The sequence below is a fragment of the Oncorhynchus tshawytscha genome, unplaced genomic scaffold (genome assembly GCF_018296145.1).
Source record: "Oncorhynchus tshawytscha isolate Ot180627B unplaced genomic scaffold, Otsh_v2.0 Un_contig_17040_pilon_pilon, whole genome shotgun sequence".
NCBI lineage: Eukaryota > Metazoa > Chordata > Actinopteri > Salmoniformes > Salmonidae > Oncorhynchus > Oncorhynchus tshawytscha.
Genome location: NW_024608724.1, coordinates 30,957 through 49,026, shown reverse-complemented (window position 1 = coordinate 49,026; position 18,070 = coordinate 30,957). Strand labels below are relative to the sequence as shown.

General features: G+C 47.6%; 1 protein-coding gene across 1 annotated transcript in view; it reads right to left on the bottom strand.

Moving 5' to 3' along the window:
- Nucleotides 1–5,458, bottom strand: part of LOC121843765 (CCR4-NOT transcription complex subunit 2-like) — a gene marked incomplete at its 3' end in the record, with an annotated part of 30,760 nt that extends 25,302 nt beyond the window's left edge. Inside the window, exon 1 of the mRNA XM_042313581.1 lies at nucleotides 5,228–5,458. Within this exon, the coding sequence (XP_042169515.1) occupies nucleotides 5,228–5,416 (189 nt within the window). The remainder of the gene's footprint in view (nucleotides 1–5,227) is intronic.
- Nucleotides 5,459–18,070: the final 12,612 nt, after the last annotated feature.

The following is an 18,070-nucleotide window of genomic DNA, read 5'->3' as shown; positions in this document are numbered from 1 at the left end:
CCACTACACCAAAGAAATAGCATCTCATTCTAGTAGGGTTGTAACGAGTACCAGCACCGTGACAAAACAATGCCTGATCTTCCACAGCAAAAAGAACACCAAGCAGAAAACCAAGGTGATTCTGGGTGACACCATAACGGGTGCTCGTCACGGGGAGGCAGGTAGCCCAGCGGTTAAGAGCGTTGGGCCAGTAACAGAAAGGTCTCTGGTTTGAATCCTCGAGCACAACCTGAAGACTACTTTACACCAGAGTGTCTTCTCTGTCCCTCTATCTACTCCACACTAGTATAGAGGACACCTTCCTTTAGGCTGCCCTGCTCTGTCCTGCCGTGCGCTGTCCTGTCCTGCTCTGTCCTGCCGTGCGCTGCCCTGTCCTGCTCTGCTCTGCTCTGCCGTGCCCTCACGTGCCCTGCTCTGCTCTGTCCTGCCCTCACGTGCCCTGCTCTCACTTGCCCTGCTTTGTCCTGTCGTGCCCTGCTCTGTCCTGCCCTCACGTGCCCTGCTCTGTCCTGTCCTGCCCTCACGTGCCCTGCTCTGTCCTGTCCTGCTCTGTCCTGTCCTCACATGCCCTGCCCCACTCTGTCCTGACCTGCCCTCACGTGCCCCGCCCCGTCCTCACGTGCCCCGCCCCGTCCTCACGTGCCCCGCCCCATCCTCACGTGCCCCGCCCCATCCTCACGTGCCCGCCCCGTCCTCACGTGCCCCGCCCCGTCCTCACGTGCCCCGCCCCGTCCTCACGTGTCCTGCCCTGCTCTGTCCTGGCGTGTCCTGCCCTGCTCTGTCCTGGCGTGTCCTGTCCTGCTCTGTCCCGGCGTGTCCTGTCCTGCTCTGTCCCGGCGTGCCCCGCTCTGTCCTGTGTCTCATTGACACTGATGACTATGACACCTATATACAGGGTCTGGTTAAATTGCCCCATTTGGCTGTGTGACAGGAGTCCGTTCCTTCGGTCAGGGTTCACTGAAGCACAGCTCCTGCCAGGGAGGCAGCTCAAGACACCCGCCGCCAGTTGATTGACACACTAACAATGGTAGTGCACTGTACAGCCCTTGTTTATGGCTCTGCACAGAGGTGTAGTGCTCCTTCCTGGTTGGTGTTGATTAGGAGTCCTGAGACTTAATATTTTCTGGTAATATATATTTGGTTTTACATCCAGCCCCAAGAGGTGCATGAAGGTACACATGAACAAGAGCGTGTGGACACCTGCAAGTCGAACATCTCATTCCCATCGCTGCTAAAACAGCCACCACTCTTCTGGGAAGGCTTTCCACTAGATGTTGGAACATTGCTGCTATAACAGCCACCACCAGCCTTCCCAAACTGTTGCCACAAAGTTGGAAGCACAGAATCGTCTAGAATGTCATTGTATGCTGTAGTGTTAAGATTTCCTTTCACTGGAACTAAGGGGCCCGAAACATGAAAAACAGCCCCAGATCATTATTCCTCCTCCACCAAACTTTACAGCTGGCACTATGCAGTCGGACAGGTAGCGCTCCGCTGGCATCAGTGTTAAACAAAACAAAATATATCTGTTTGAGATTCTTCAAAGAAGCCAACCTTTGCATTGACAGCTTTGGAAACCTCCACTCCCCACCCACCCCACAGCAGCACCTCCACCCACCCCACAGCAGCACCTCCACCCACCCCACAGCAGCACCTCCACCCACCCCACAGCAGCACCTCCACTCCCCCACCCACCCCACAGCAGCACCAGCACCCACCCCACAGCAGCACCTCCACTCCCCCACCCACCCCACAGCAGCACCCCCACCCACCCCACAGCAGCACCTCCACTCCCCACCCACCCCACAGCAGCACCTCCACCCACCCCACAGCAGCACCTCCACCCACCCCCACAGCAGCACCTCCACTCCCCCACCCACCCCACAGCAGCACCTCCACCCACCCCACAGCAGCACCTCCACTCCCCCACCCACCCCACAGCAGCACCTCCACCACCCCACCCACCCCACAGCAGCACCTCCACCCCCCACCCACCCCACAGCAGCACCTCCACCCCACAGCAGCACCTCCACACCTCCACCCACCCCACAGCAGCACCTCCCCCAACCACCCCACAGCAGCACCTCCACACTCCACAACCCCACAGCAGCACCTCCACACCTCCACCCCTCCACAGCAGCACCTCCCACCCCCAACCACAGCAGCAGCACCTCCACCCCCCCCACAGCAGCACCTCCACCCCCCCCAACCACCCCACAGCAGCACCTCCACCCCCCCCACCACCCCACAGCAGCACCTCCACCCACCCCACAGCAGCACATCCACCCCCAACCACCCCTCCAGCAGCACCTCCACCCCCCACCACCCCACAGCAGCACCTCCACCCCACCCACCCCACAGCAGCACCTCCACCCCCCACCCACCCCACAGCAGCACCTCCAGCCCCCCACCCACCCCGCAGCAGCACCTCCAGCCCCCCACCCCGCAGCACCCCCCCACCCCGCAGCAGCACCTCCACCCACCCCGCAGCAGCACCTCCACCCACCCCGCAGCAGCACCCCACCCACCCCGCAGCAGCACCTCCACCCACCCCACAGCAGCCCCTCCACCCCCACAGCAGCCCCGCCACCAAACACAGGTTATCCTACTTCCAGAGTTTCCTGAGGGGATTTTGGCCAATATGTTTCTTAAAACACATCACTGATTCACTAAAGAGATCCCAATCCCACCGTCTGTCTGTTAGGGCAGATCAAACGCCTGGCTCACCTGCTCTGTGGTTGCTGCCTGCCTGCACAGCTCTTTGGTTTAACTCCTCAGAAGCAGTTCACATTGATGTAGTTCAGCAACTGTTTTGAACTACTGAGCCAGGTATGATGCGAGGCTGAGGCTCTATCACAAACCCAGAGACCTTGGCTACCAGTTTAGGGGCTTTTATACTTACAGAATATAACATCTGTCGGACATCTATAACATCTGTCGGGCTTCCACATCAGATGTGCAGCTTTGTCTGTTTACAGTATCCTTACATTTGCCTTGAATGTGGACACCTGAAGACCCATTGGATCTCTCCTCGGTACTGCATGTTCTTTGGCAGTAGAAATGACGACAAGGGCTGTGGACTAGCTTGAGTTTTAATAGAAACACATGTAGGATCCAACTCCATCTGAACTAGAGTTGCTGAAGACAGAAAACACAACAGTATGTGGCTGCTGACCCCTCTGCTCCAACAGCCTTTGTGCCACTGCACAGCCAGGGAAACCAGGGCACACACACAGACACACAGACACAGACACACACACACACACACAGACACACAGACACACAGACACACAGACACACAGACACACACACACAGACACACACAGACACACACACACAGGGCAGCAGCTTGCAGACAAGAAGCTTTCTTGCCTTCTTTGCTTGCATCTCACCCACCACAATCAGATATGCTTGAGCCTCTCTCTGTGCTGTGTGCACTCAACAGCAGCCAATCTGGGACTACACTAATGACAAATGTTGGGGACTGTTCGTGCACTGTTAAAAATGTAGGCTATTCCCAGCAGTGGGTCACAACAAATGTTGTGGATTAAAAGAGATTAAGCCACACTCCTCACGCCAATCAAAATAAACAGTAAGCGGACAGGCCAAGCAGAACAAACAGCCTCATTTAGAGAAGGTTGAATTGATTAACGAGGGAAGAAAAAAAAAAAGACTAGTTATTTTTTAAACGCATTCCTGTCATAAAAGACGATCTTCCAAAGGGGCAATGATGGAAGCAGTAGTTCATCACAGAAACAAAAGCCCCCAAAAATATTGTTGAATCCTTTTAGGCATGAATAATTTAATTCGACCCTTATCTAAAAACATTTATTATTTTGTCATTACCGATAACACTGAGGAGATCAGACAGCGTCACCGGAGGTCAGGGGCCGTGTCAACTTCACATCAATCACCATTCTGATTGCTGTCAGTCTTCAGTTTGCTAAATTACAGATTCAGACTGACTCAAACAACCCAAATTCATAAACAGTGTTCATTGGAATATGAAAACAGAATGGGGCCTAAATGCATTAAATCCACAGCTGGACATCCTGGACAAAAACACAGAGTTGGGCTGAAGAAAAGTTTGCTAATTTAGAGTAGGTATATTCTTCCCAATAGCTATTTAATTTCAGTCAAGACCTCCAAATCACCACCTGCAACCAAAACAAGACCTTTCCCTGAGTGTCAATGCAGATAAATAGCTGGTAGATCTTGTAACAGAGAGTCATGAGTCTTTGTCCTTTAGCTACACGGTCATGTAATACCACAGGATGTAGCTACTCCTGAAAAGTCATCTCTCTCCAGACCAAGAACAGCACAGGCTAATGTTTTGTACTCAGATTGTAGAGATGAACTGACGGGATGGGGGAAATCATGATATTATCGTGTAGGTATTGTGTGTGTTGAGTAGCCTTAAATAGCTACTGTGTTGTCAAAGTACCAGCAGGCTACTATCAACTCATGCAACTAGTCAGGTGTAACTGGCAAACATTCAATGGACCACGATGAGTTTGATTTACATTCTCCTCGAACTGGACAACTAGGAAGAAGTAGTTAATTCACTGGTTAGATAAAGTTGGATGAATAAACACTTCGGTTGTTAAATTATATGGATTAGCAAAAGTCGGCTAACTAGAAACACTGGAACTAAATTAGACATAAAAAAAATCATTACGAGGTACCGTTAACTGAACACAACCAAAACATCAGGATAAGCGACAATAACTACATGTATAGGCCAGATATTTGTGGATGTTTGAACATTGTAAAGGTTAGCTGCTCGCTAAGCAGAGAAAACATAGCAGGCTAACAAGCTAACCAAAATACGCGCTAGTTGCTTTGACTTGAATAGCTCATTGAAAAACTGTGACTTAGCCATCTGCACCTGTAATGAAATGCCCTCCATAAAAACGGGATAAATCAGCTGGCTTGTAAGACATCAGTAGGACTCAATGTTCAAACCTTGGGGTAACTATTTGACTACAGCAGAGGGGGAGGGCTGCTGTGCGGACTGGGCCTGTAAATGTCTTGGTTCTCTGTCGCTCTCGATTTGTACAGACAAAAACCAAACACGATAACGCCAAATGTCGGATTACACCTCGACCACTGGCCCAATTTCCCCCAAACCGGGGTCGCTGGGTGCCAAAATAATACCGGTTTGACATGCAACGCTTCCCTGGTGGAGCATCGTGGATATTTTTTAGAGGGGAAAAAAAAAACTCACCGCATTAATTTCTCTTCTCCTCGCAGATCCAAGATGGCTGTGTACTCTAACATCGAGGATGCTGGGTATACAGCCTTTACCCTCTGACCCTGCCTCAACCTCCAAAGGCGTCTCCTGTAGCTGTTGCGGTGCTGGGCGGGTGCGCTTTCTGCTTCTGTTGCCTCCGAAGCATCGTCTCCCTCGCTTCATGTTCCTCTCTAAACAGACCGTGAAACATCTTCCGTGACCGAGCATGATCTATATAGACATTGAAGACGTGAATTGTGACGTGGCCTATGAAATGGCATTAGAAATATGACACATTAAATGTAAATAATTGTTTTCATTCCCCCATCTCCCTTTCATCACAGAACCTCACTGTTTTGTCATTTGTTGCAGACAAAATTATACACATGTAATTGAACAATTTGATAGTGTGCTAATTGGAGTTCATTCTCAGTTGCAGGGGTCATGGGCTAAAAAGTGATGATGATTGTGATGATGATATGGAGACACTGTCCCAATCAATCACATTTTGGAATATAGTTTAAAATGATATTGAAGTGATATGACTAACTTTAATGTGCAAGATGCCCAACCATGTTGTATGTATTGTCTGTTTGCTTTGACAGACAACCACCATTTTCCTCACCATTCAGTGTTTATCCTCTTTTAATCTGACAGTTTTCAGGTTATAAATAAAAGACAATGCTCTTTTGAGGCAACAAGAGATGTTAATAGATGAGCCCGTGTTATTACCACTCCGGCTCACTCACTCATAGCTCAACGTCTTCTGCACAGAACATTACATATACCGCAAAACAAATATTTCATTCAATCTTCTTCGTCTGCTTTTATGGGAAATACAAGGTCACGGTAAATATTGCATGATGAATCTCACATATGTGTCAATGTAATATGGAGATCAGTTGCGTTTCTACGTGTGCAGTGTCATTCATTGATTTATGGCTCAATTTATTTTTATACACAAAAGATGGAGATACCTGGTGGTTGCTGCTTGTGCTTCTGTTGACTTCCCCCTGTTGGTAAGGAAGTGAACTACTACAGATCTGTTCTTTCAGCATACTGAGCGTACAGTTACTGTAGCATCAGCATACCCTGGGCAATGAATATCAGACAGTTGCCCACTTTAAATTCACTTTGCATTATTCATTCACACCTCTTGGATGTTTAGGCCAACACATCTTTGTTCCCTGGGTGGAACTAGAGTCTTCATCTCATTTAATTAATCTGTCCTTTGTGTTGTTGTTTGTCAATGGTCAGGTCGTCTGTTGATGTTACCCAGACTATGCTTCGGTTGACCTATACCTTTCTGTTTGGGCAGCTCTACAATAGCTAGATATCCTCTCTTCTCCTCCAGACCAAGACAGGTCTAAATGGGCCAGTGACAGGAGTGGTAAGGGACTGACTGACTCTCGTCCAGGTGTGTATAAAGCATTCTGCCTGACGCCGTCCAGGTGTGTATAAAGCATTCTGCCTGACTCTCGTCCAGGTGTGTATAAAGCATTCTGCCTGACGCTGTCCAGGTGTGTATAAAGTATTCTGCCTGATGCTCGTCCAGGTGTGTATAATGCATTCTGCCTGACTCTCGTCCAGGTGTGTATAAAGCATTCTGCCTGACTCTCATCCAGGTGTGTATAATGCATTCTGCCTGACTCTCGTCAAGGTGTGTATAATGCATTCTGCCTGACGCTCGTCCAGGTTAATGCACATTCTGCCTGACTCTCGTCCAGGTGTGTATAATGCATTCTGCCTGAGGTCCAGGTGTGTATAATGCATTCTGCCTGACGCTCGTCCAGGTGTGTATAATGCATTCTGCCTGACTCGTCCAGGTGTGTATAAAGCATTCTGCCTGACTCTCGTCCAGGTGTGTATAATGCATTCTGCCTGACTCTCGTCCAGGTGTGTATAAAGCATTCTGCCTGACTCTCGTCCAGGTGTGTATAAAGCATTCTGCCTGACGCTCGTCCAGGTGTGTATAATGAATTCTGCCTGACTCTCGTCCAGGTGTGTATAATGCATTCTGCCTGACGCTCGTCCAGGTGTGTATAATGCATTCTGCCTGACTCTCGTCCAGGTGTGTATAAAGCATTCTGCCTGACGCTCGTCCAGGTGTGTATAAAGCATTCTGCCTGATGCTCGTCCAGGTGTGTATAAAGCATTCTGCCTGACTCTCGTCCAGGTGTGTATAAAGCATTCTGCCTGACGCTCGTCCAGGTGTGTATAAAGTATTCTGCCTGATGCTCGTCCAGGTGTGTATAATGCATTCTGCCTGACTCTCGTCCAGGTGTGTATAAAGCATTCTGCCTGACTCTCGTCCAGGTGTGTATAATGCATTCTGCCTTACTCTCGTCAAGGTGTGTATAAAGCATTCTGCCTGACTCTCGTCCAGGTGTGTATAATGCATTCTGCCTGACTCTCGTCCAGGTGTGTATAAAGCATTCTGCCTGACTCTCGTCCAGGTGTGTATAATGCATTCTGCCTGACTCTCGTCCAGGTGTGTATAAAGCATTCTGCCTGACTCTCGTCCAGGTGTGTATAATGCATTCTGCCTGACTCTCGTCCAGGTGTGTATAAAGCATTCTGCCTGACTCTCGTCCAGGTGTGTATAAAGCATTCTGCCTGACGCTCGTCCAGGTGTGTATAATAAATTCTGCCTGACTCTCGTCCAGGTGTGTATAATGCATTCTGCCTGACGCTCGTCCAGGTGTGTATAATGCATTCTGCCTGACTCTCGTCCAGGTGTGTATAAAGCATTCTGCCTGACTCTCGTCCAGGTGTGTATAAAGCATTCTGCCTGACTCTCGTCCAGGTGTGTATAATGAATTCTGCCTGACTCTCGTCCAGGTGTGTATAATGCATTCTGCCTGACGCTCGTCCAGGTGTGTATAATGCATTCTGCCTGACTCTCGTCCAGGTGTGTATAAAGCATTCTGCCTGACGCTCGTCCAGGTGTGTATAAAGCATTCTGCCTGACTCTCGTCCAGGTGTGTATAATGCATTCTGCCTGACTCTCGTCCAGGTGTGTATAAAGCATTCTGCCTGACTCTCGTCCAGGTGTGTATAAAGCATTCTGCCTGACGCTCGTCCAGGTGTGTATAAAGCATTCTGCCTGACTCTCGTCCAGGTGTGTATAATGCATTCTGCCTGACTCTCGTCCAGGTGTGTATAAAGCATTCTGCCTGACTCTCGTCCAGGTGTGTATAATGGATTCTGCCTGACTCTCGTCCAGGTGTGTATAAAGCATTCTGCCTGACTCTCGTCCAGGTGTGTATAAAGCATTCTGCCTGACTCTCGTCCAGGTGTGTATAATGCATTCTGCCTGACTCTCGTCCAGGTGTGTATAAAGCATTCTGCCTGACTCTCGTCCAGGTGTGTATAATGCATTCTGCCTGACTCTCGTCCAGGTGTGTATAAAGCATTCTGCCTGACGCTCGTCCAGGTGTGTGTAACGCAGCTCGTCCAGGTGTGTATAAAGCATTCTGCCTGATTCTCGTCCAGGTGTGTATAAAGCAGCTAGGTGTGTATAAAGCATTCTGCCTGATTCTCGTCCAGGTGTGTATAAAGCAGCTCGTCCAGGTGTGTATAAAGCAGCTCGTCCAGGTGTGTATAACGCAGCTCGTCCAGGTGTGTATAAAGCATTCTGCCTGACTCTCGTCCAGGTGTGTATAATGAATTCTGCCTGACTCTCGTCCAGGTGTGTATAATGCATTCTGCCTGACGCTCGTCCAGGTGTGTATAATGCATTCTGCCTGACTCTCGTCCAGGTGTGTATAAAGCATTCTGCCTGACGCTCGTCCAGGTGTGTATAAAGCATTCTGCCTGACTCTCGTCCAGGTGTGTATAATGCATTCTGCCTGACTCTCGCCAGGTGTGTATAAAGCATTCTGCCTGACTCTCGTCCAGGTGTGTATAAAGCATTCTGCCTGAAAGGTGTGTATAAAGCATTCTGCCTGACTCTCGTCCAGGTGTGTATAATGCATTCTGCCTGACTCTCGGGTGTGTATAAAGCATTCTGCCTGACTCGTCCAGGTGTGTATAATGGATTCTGCCTGACTCTCGTCCAGGTGTGTATAAAGCATTCTGCCTGACTCTCGTCCAGGTGTGTATAAAGCATTCTGCCTGACTCTCGTCCAGGTGTGTATAATGCATTCTGCCTGACTCTCGTCCAGGTGTGTATAAAGCATTCTGCCTGACTCTCGTCCAGGTGTGTATAATGCATTCTGCCTGACTCTCGTCCAGGTGTGTATAAAGCATTCTGCCTGACGCTCGTCCAGGTGTGTATATCGTCCAGGTGTGTATAAAGCATTCTGCCTGATTCTCGTCCAGGTGTGTATAAAGCAGCTCGTCCAGGTGTGTATAAAGCATTCTGCCTGATTCTCGTCCAGGTGTGTATAAAGCAGCTCGTCCAGGTGTGTATAAAGCAGCTCGTCCAGGTGTGTATAACGCAGCTCGTCCAGGTGTGTATAATGCATTCTGCCTGACTCTCGTCCAGGTGTGTATAAAGCATTCTGCCTGACGCTCGTCAGGTGTGTATAACGCAGCTCGTGGTGTGTATAAAGCATTCTGCCTGACGCTCGTCCAGGTGTGTATAAAGCAGCTCGTCCAGGTGTGTATAAAGCATTCTGCCTGATTCTCGTCCAGGTGTGTATAAAGCAGCTCGTCCAGGTGTGTATAAAGCAGCTCGTCCAGGTGTGTATAAAGCATTCTGCCTGATTCTCGTCCAGGTGTGTATAAAGCAGCTCGTCCAGGTGTGTATAAAGCAGCTCGTCCAGGTGTGTATAATGCATTCTGCCTGACTCTCGTCCAGGTGTGTATAAAGCATTCTGCCTGACGCTCGTCCAGGTGTGTATAACGCAGCTCGTCCAGGTGTGTATAAAGCATTCTGCCTGACGCTCGTCCAGGTGTGTATAAAGCAACTCGTCCAGGTGTGTAAAGCATTCTGCCTGATTCTCGTCCAGGTGTGTATAAAGCAGCTCGTCCAGGTGTGTATAAAGCAGCTCGTCCAGGTGTGTATAAAGCATTCTGCCTGACGCTCGTCCAGGTGTGTATAAAGCAGCTCGTCCAGGTGTGTATAAAGCAGCTCGTCCAGGTGTGTATAAAGCATTCTGCCAGAGCCAACGTATTCAGCATGAAGGAAACATGAGCATGATGAGAACCTGCCAGAATCTGCCACCTGGTTCCAACGGTCACCTAAAGGGAACTGTCACTGGTCGCGTTCCCTTGCTCAGACGTTGCATGCATCAACCAATGGTTGCGTGCCACGTCATCAACTGCGCTGTCGGGCACCAGATGGCAATAACATATGTGGTTAGGTGATCGGTAAAATATCTATCCAGGCGGTGTGTAAGATCTGGCTTCAGCAACATCTGAGTATGGGTACATGAACATTGTCTTAAAAAACAACTATAGACAGTGGAGCAGGGTAATTAACTAAATATGACTAATGATTCCATTCTACAAGGCTGAATGAACACAGTTATTAATTCATGTATTATTATTTAAACATGGCTGTGTTGGCTTGAACTCTTGAAGTGGTGGCTTCCACTGTGAGGAGAGAGAGAGAGAGGAATGGAGAGAGGGAGGGAGGAATGGAGAGAGGGAGGGAGGGAGGAATGGAGAGAGGGAGGGAGGGAGGAATGGAGGAGAAAGGGAGGGAGGAATGGAGAGAGGGAGGGAGGGAGGAGGAATGGAGAGAGGGAGGGAGGGAGGGAGAGGAGAGAGGGAGGGAGGGAGGAATGGAGAGAGGGAGGGAGGGAGGAATGGAGAGAGGGAGGGAGGGAGGGGAGAGAGGGAGGGAGGGAGGAATGGAGAGAGGAGAGGGAGGGAGGAGATGGAGAGAGGAGGGAGGAATGGAATGGAGGGAGGGAGGAATGGGAGGGAGGTAGGGAGGAATGGAGAGGGAGGGAGGGAGGAATGGAGAGAGGAGGAGTAGAGAGGGGAGGGAGGGAGGAATGGAGAGAGGAGAGAGGGAGGGAGGGAGGAGGAATGGAGAGAGGGAGGGAGGGAGGAATGGAGAGAGGGAGGGAGGGAGGAATGGAGAGAGGGAGGGAGGGAGGAATGGAGAGAGCGAGAGAGAGAGGAGAGAGAGAGAGGGAGGAATGGAGAGAGGGAGGGAGGAATGGAGAGAGGGAGGGAGGGAGGAATGGAGAGAGGGAGGGAGGGAGGAATGGAGAGAGGGAGGGAGGGAGGAATGGAGAGAGGGAGGGAGGAATGGGTGTTGGGTGGAAGGTAGAGCAGCCGAGCTATCTGTCTGATTAGCGAACTGTCAGTCACAAGCTTGCCCTGTGCCATGTTTCCAAACCTATCACATTGAACGCAGCTTAGAGAGAGACAGCAACCAATGTGAGAAAATAAACCCACGCTAATTGTCTTGAAGTTAAGATGAGGTGCAGCAAATTCATCCATAATGGAGGAAATGTAGTTGACACAAGACTACGAGCTTGGGGTTTTCTTTAAAAAATCTACTTTTCTTTGGTTCTGTATAAGAGCCAGTTTATAAGGTAATGGGTCCCAAAACAGAGGACATTTGTCACAACAAACACTTTACAAAAAGATAAAACTGTATCAGACCCCTTTGACTTCTTCCACATTTTGTTAGGTTACAGCCTTATTTTAAAATTGATTAAATAGTTTATCCCCCTAATCAATCTACACACATTACCCCATATTTACAAAGCAAAAAAAAAAAAAAAAAAATTTTTTGCAAATTTCTTTAAATTAAAAGAAGAAAGAAACGGAAACACTCCATTTTATTAAAAAAATCAAACCTGAAATATTTCATTTCCGTAAGTGTTCAGACCCTTTACTCAGTACTTTGTTGAAAAACCTTTGGCAGCAATTGCAGCCTCAAGTCTTCTTGGGTATGACGCTACAAGCTTGGTACACCTGTATTTGGGGAGTTCTTCCCATTCTTCTCTGCAGATCCTCTCAAGCTCTGTCAGGTTGGATGGGGAGCGTCGCTGCACAGCTATTTTCAGGTCTCTCCAGAGATGTTCAATCGGGTTCAAGTCTGGGCTCTGGCTGGGACACTCAAGGACATTCAGAGACTTGTCCCAAAGCCACTCCTGCGCTGTCTTGGCTGTGGGCTTAGGGTCGTTGTCCTGTTGGAAGGTGAACCTTCGCCCCAGTCTGAGGTCCTGGGCGCTTTGGAGCAGGTTTTCATCAAGGATCTCTCTGTACTTTGCTCCGTTCATCTTTGCCTCGATCCTGACTAGTCTCTCAGTCCCTGTCGCAGAAAAACATCCCCACAGCGTGATGCTGCCACCACCATGCTTCACCGTAGGGATGGTGCCAGGTTTCCTCCTGACGTGACGCTTGGCATTCAGGCCAAAGAGTTCAATCTTGGTTTCATCAGACCAGAGAATCTTATTTATTTTACAGAGGAGTGCCTTCTGTCTGGCCTCTCTACCATAAAGGCCTGATTGGTGGAGTGCTGCAGAGATGGTTGTCCTTCTGGAAGGTTCTCCCATCTCCACAGAGGAACTCTAGATCTCTGTCAGAGTGACCATCGGGTCCTTGGTCACCTCCTTGACCAAGGCCCTTCTCCCCCATTTGCGGCCAGCTTTAGGAAGAGTCTAGGTGGTTCCAAACGTCCTCCATTTAAGAATGATGGAGGCCACTGTGTTCTCTGGGACCTTCAATGCTGCAGAAATGTTTTGGTACCCTTCCCCAGATCTGTGCCTACGACACAATCCTGTCTCAGAGCTCTACGGACAATTCCATCAAATCAAATCGATCTCATTGCTTTTTTTCTCTCTGACATGCACTGTCAACTGTGGGACCTTATATAGACAGGTGTGTACCTTTCCAAATCATGTCCAATCAGTTGAATTTACCACAGGTGGACTCCAATCGAGTTGTAGAAACATCTCAAGGATGATCAATGGAAACAGGATGCACCTGAGCTCAATTTAGAGTCTCATAGCAAAGAGTCTGAATACATATGTAAATAAGGTGTTTTATTTATTTTTATACATTTGCAACAAACAAAAAAATAACAACCTGTTTTCTCTATGTCATTATGGTGTATTGTGATGTCATTATGGTGTATTGTGATGTCATTATGGTGTATTGTGATGTCATTATGGTGTATTGTGATGTCATTATGGTGTATTGTGATGTCATTATGGGTGTATTGTGATGTCATTATGGTGTATTGTGATGTCATTATGGTGTATTGTGATGTCATTATGGTGTATTGTGATGTCATTATGGTGTATTGTGATGTCATTAGGGTGTATTGTGATGTCATTAGGGTGTATTGTGATGTCATTATGGTGTATTGTGATGTCATTATGGTGTATTGTGATGTCATTAGGGTGTATTGTGATGTCATTATGGTGTATTGTGATGTCATTATGGTGTATTGTGATGTCATTATGGTGTATTGTGTGTACATTACTGAGGATGTTTTATTTTATTTAATCCATTTTAAATAAGACTGTAACGTAACAAAATGTGGAAAAAGGGAAGGGGTCTGAATGCTTTCCGAAGGCAGTGTATATCAGTATAGTGGCAAAGTAAGAAATACCGGAGAGAGCATATAGATATCCAAAATATTCTTTGTGATTTTCTTTTTTTTTCCAATGCAGTAGAATGTTAAAAGAAGCAGCGTTCAGCAGGACTTGTGAGTTACATAGTCCTGTGTCCCACAGTGGTACATGGAAGTGGAACCGATGAACTGTCCCACGCATCCTCCCAGACTGCACTCCTATTCTACTTCCTCTTCTTCTCATCTCTGCCACTTCTTCTTATTCTTCTTCTTCCTGTTGCCTTTTCCAACAGTCTGAATAGGGAGACAGTAGATGTGCATCGGGATGTTCTTGTAATAGCTGGTTACAACGGGCCTGGCAAAACAGAGAGAGTCAGCATGGTGTAAATACAGAGACACAGCATCTGTAGAATAAACTGTACTACCAGGCATCAACCGGTTATCTCCTTTGGGAGGAGACTGTACTACCAGGTATCAACAGGTTACCAGTAGGTTATCTCCTTTGGGAGGATAAATGTAGTATACAGTGCCTTGCGAAAGTATTCGGCCCCCTTGAACTTTGCGACCTTTTGCCACATTTCAGGCTTCAAACATAAAGATATAAAACTGTATTTTTTTGTGAAGAATCAACAACAAGTGGGACACAATCATGAAGTGGAACGACATTTATTGGATATTTCAAACTTTTTTAACAAATCAAAAACGGAAAAATTGGGCGTGCAAAATTATTCAGCCCCCTTAAGTTAATACTTTGTAGCGCCACCTTTTGCTGCGATTACAGCTGTAAGTCGCTTGGGGTATGTCTATATCAGTTTTGCACATCGAGAGACTGACATTTTTTCCCATTCCTCCTTGCAAAACAGCTCGAGCTCAGTGAGGTTGGATGGAGAGCATTTGTGAACAGCAGTTTTCAGTTCTTTCCACAGATTCTCGATTGGATTCAGGTCTGGACTTTGACTTGGCCATTCTAACACCTGGATATGTTTATTTTTGAACCATTCCATTGTAGATTTTGCTTTATGTTTTGGATCATTGTCTTGTTGGAAGACAAATCTCCGTCCCAGTCTCAGGTCTTTTTCTTCAGACTCCATCAGGTTTTTTCAGAATGGTCCTGTAAAAAGTTCAATTTTGGTTTCATCTGACCAGAGCACCTTCTTCCGCATGTTTGGTGTGTCTCCCAGGTGGCTTGTGGCAAACTTTAAACAACACTTTTTATGGATATCTTTAAGAAATGGCTTTCTTCTTGCCACTCTTCCATAAAGGCCAGATTTGTGCAATATAAGACTGATTGTTGTCCTATGGACAGAGTCTCCCACCTCAGCTGTAGATCTCTGCAGTTCATCCAGAGTGATCATGGGCCTCTTGGCTGCATCTCTGATCAGTCTTCTCCTTGTATGAGCTGAAAGTTTAGAGGGACGGCCAGGGCTTGGTAGATTTGCAGTGGTCTGATACTCCTTCCATTTCAATAGTATCGCTTGCACAGTGCTCCTTGGGATGTTTAAAGCTTGGGAAATCTTTTTGTATCCAAATCCTGCTTTAAACTTCTTCACAACAGTATCTCGGACCTGCCTGGTGTGTTCCTTGTTCTTCATGATGCTCTCTGCGCTTGTAACGGACCTCTGAGACTATCACAGTGCAGGCGCATTTATACAGAGACTTGATTACACACAGGTGGATTGTATTTATCATCATTAGTCATTTAGGTCAACATTGGATCATTCAGAGATCCTCACTGAACTTCTGGAGAGAGTTTGCTGCACTGAAAGTAAAGGGGCTGAATCATTTTACACGCCCAATTTTTCAGTTTTTGATTTGTTAAAAAAGTTTGAAATATCCTATAAATGTCGTTCCACTTCATGATTGTGTCCCACTTGTTGTTGATTCTTCACAAAAAATAAAGTTTTATATCTTTATGTTTGAAGCCTGAAATGTGGCAAAAGGTCGCAAAGTTCAAGGGGGCCGTATACTTTCGCAAGGCACTGTATGTCCTTGATAGTGAAAGGCTATCTCATAAATTCATACTACAGTATCATATGTGGAGAAAAAATGATATTGTAAAGTCTGTGGTACGTACTTTTGAGGCGCTGGTTGAGCTGGAGGAAGCACAGTGTCCTCCAGCGTAGCCTGTTGTCCTCCTGTCGCAGAACGTTCAGCTCTCTCTGTCTCGCCACCTCCCTGCGAACACGGTCTATCAGCTCCTCCTCCATACGCGCCAGCTGCACAGCAGAAAGCCCAGGGAGACTTGTTTTAGTATCCACATCACTGCTTTAGTTAACCACAGGGAGTTGTAGCTGTGGCTCTTCTGTGTGTTGACTGCAAGGTGACTCTGCATAGATAAATCGACCAAGACGGATTTTGCCAAAAGGGTACATTACAAACTGAATGGACTTGTACCATTCAGAAGCACTATCCTCACGTATCCCACCCAAACACACAGAAGCACTATCCTCACGTATCCCACCCAAACACACAGAAGCACTATCCTCACGTATCCCACCCAAACACACAGAAGCACTATCCTCACATATCCCACCCAAACACACAGAAGCACTATCCTCACATATCCCACCCAAACACACAAGAAGCACTATCCTCACGTATCCCACCCAAACACACCTCATGTATCCCAGAAGCACTGTCCTCAAAAACACACAAGAAGCACTATCCTCAGAAGAAGCACTATCCTCATGTATCCCACCCAAACACACCAGAAGCACTATCCTCACGTATCCCACCCAAACACACCAGAAGCACTATCCTCATGTATCCCACCCAAACACACAGGTGACAACCCAGGTGACAACCCTCGTGCTCACTCACACAAAAAGCCATCTGTTCCAGCTTGAGGACGACTTATCAACACCGTAAAGGACTCATTATCCATCTCCGGTGGGCTGCGGTCCAGACACCATTTCAGACAGAACATCTTAATGGGATTCTGGCTCAGGCCTTGAGTTTCCAATCTGCTTCATTCTCACCTAACAACCCTCCAACTGGGCAACAACATCATGGTCATTTCAGCCAGCAGAGAGCCCATCATTTCAGCCAGCACAGAGCCCATCATTTCAGCCAGCACAAAGCTGGGGCGGCAGGGTAGCCTAGTTGTTAGAGCGTTGGACTAGTAACCGAAAGGTTGCAAGTTCGAATCCCCGAGCTGACAAATCTGTCGTTCTGCCCCTGAACAGGCAGTTAACCCACTGTTCCTAGGCCCTCATTGAAAATAAGAATTTGTTCTTAACTGACTTGCCTGGTTAAATAAAGGTAAAATAAAAAAATTAATTTTAAAAAAAGCCCATCATTTCAGCCAGCACGAAGCCCATCATTTCAGCCAAGCCCATCATTTCAGCCAGCACGAAGCCCAGAGGCTTTATGACTGCAGTTGTGAATGAACAGAGACAAACTCTCTGAAACAAGACGTTATGATTATCTTCTAACACAAACAATACTGTATGTTGGAGACATCGTATTGCATTGGTAAAGGATTCCCAACCACGGTCCAATGAGGCAGATTGAATCTAATGATGTATTTTAGTGTATTTATTTACCTCTTCTCTCTGTCGCTATCAACCAGATAACAACCCTGTAAGATGGCTGAGATAAGATATGATGATGACAGTCAGCACAGCCTCTATAGCGTTATCCCCTCTCAGTCAGTACAACCTCTATAGCGTTATCCCCCCTCACAGTCAGTACAGCCTCTATAGCGTTATCCTCTCTCACAGTCAGTACATCCTCTATAGCGTTATCCCCTCTCACAGTCAGTACAGCCTCTATAGCGATATCCCCTCTCACAGTCAGTACAGTCTCTATAGCGTTATCCCCTCTCACAGTCAGTACATCCTCTATAGCGTTATCGTTCTCCTCTCTCACAGTCAGTACAGCCTCTATAGCGTTATCTCCTCTCTCATCAGTACAGCCTCTATAGCGTTATCTCCTCTCAGTCAGTACATCCTCTATAGCGTTATCTCCTCTCACAGTCAGTACAGCCTCTATAGCGTTATCTCCTCTCACAGTCAGTACAGCCTCTATAGCGTTATCTCCTCTCTCACAGTCAGTACAGCATCTATAGCGTTATCTCCTCTCTCATAGTCACACTCTGCTGTGAAGATGTCACCACCGCTGCAAGACAACTAACCGACTGCTGATCCCATCTCATCTCTCTCACACACACACACACACACACACACTGCTGATCCCATCTCATCTCTCACACACACACACACTGCTGGCCCCATCTCATCTCTCTTTCTCACACACACACTGCTGGCCCCATCTCATCTCTCTATCTCTCTCTCACACACACACACTCCGCTGATCTCATCTCTCTCTCACACACACACACTCTGCTG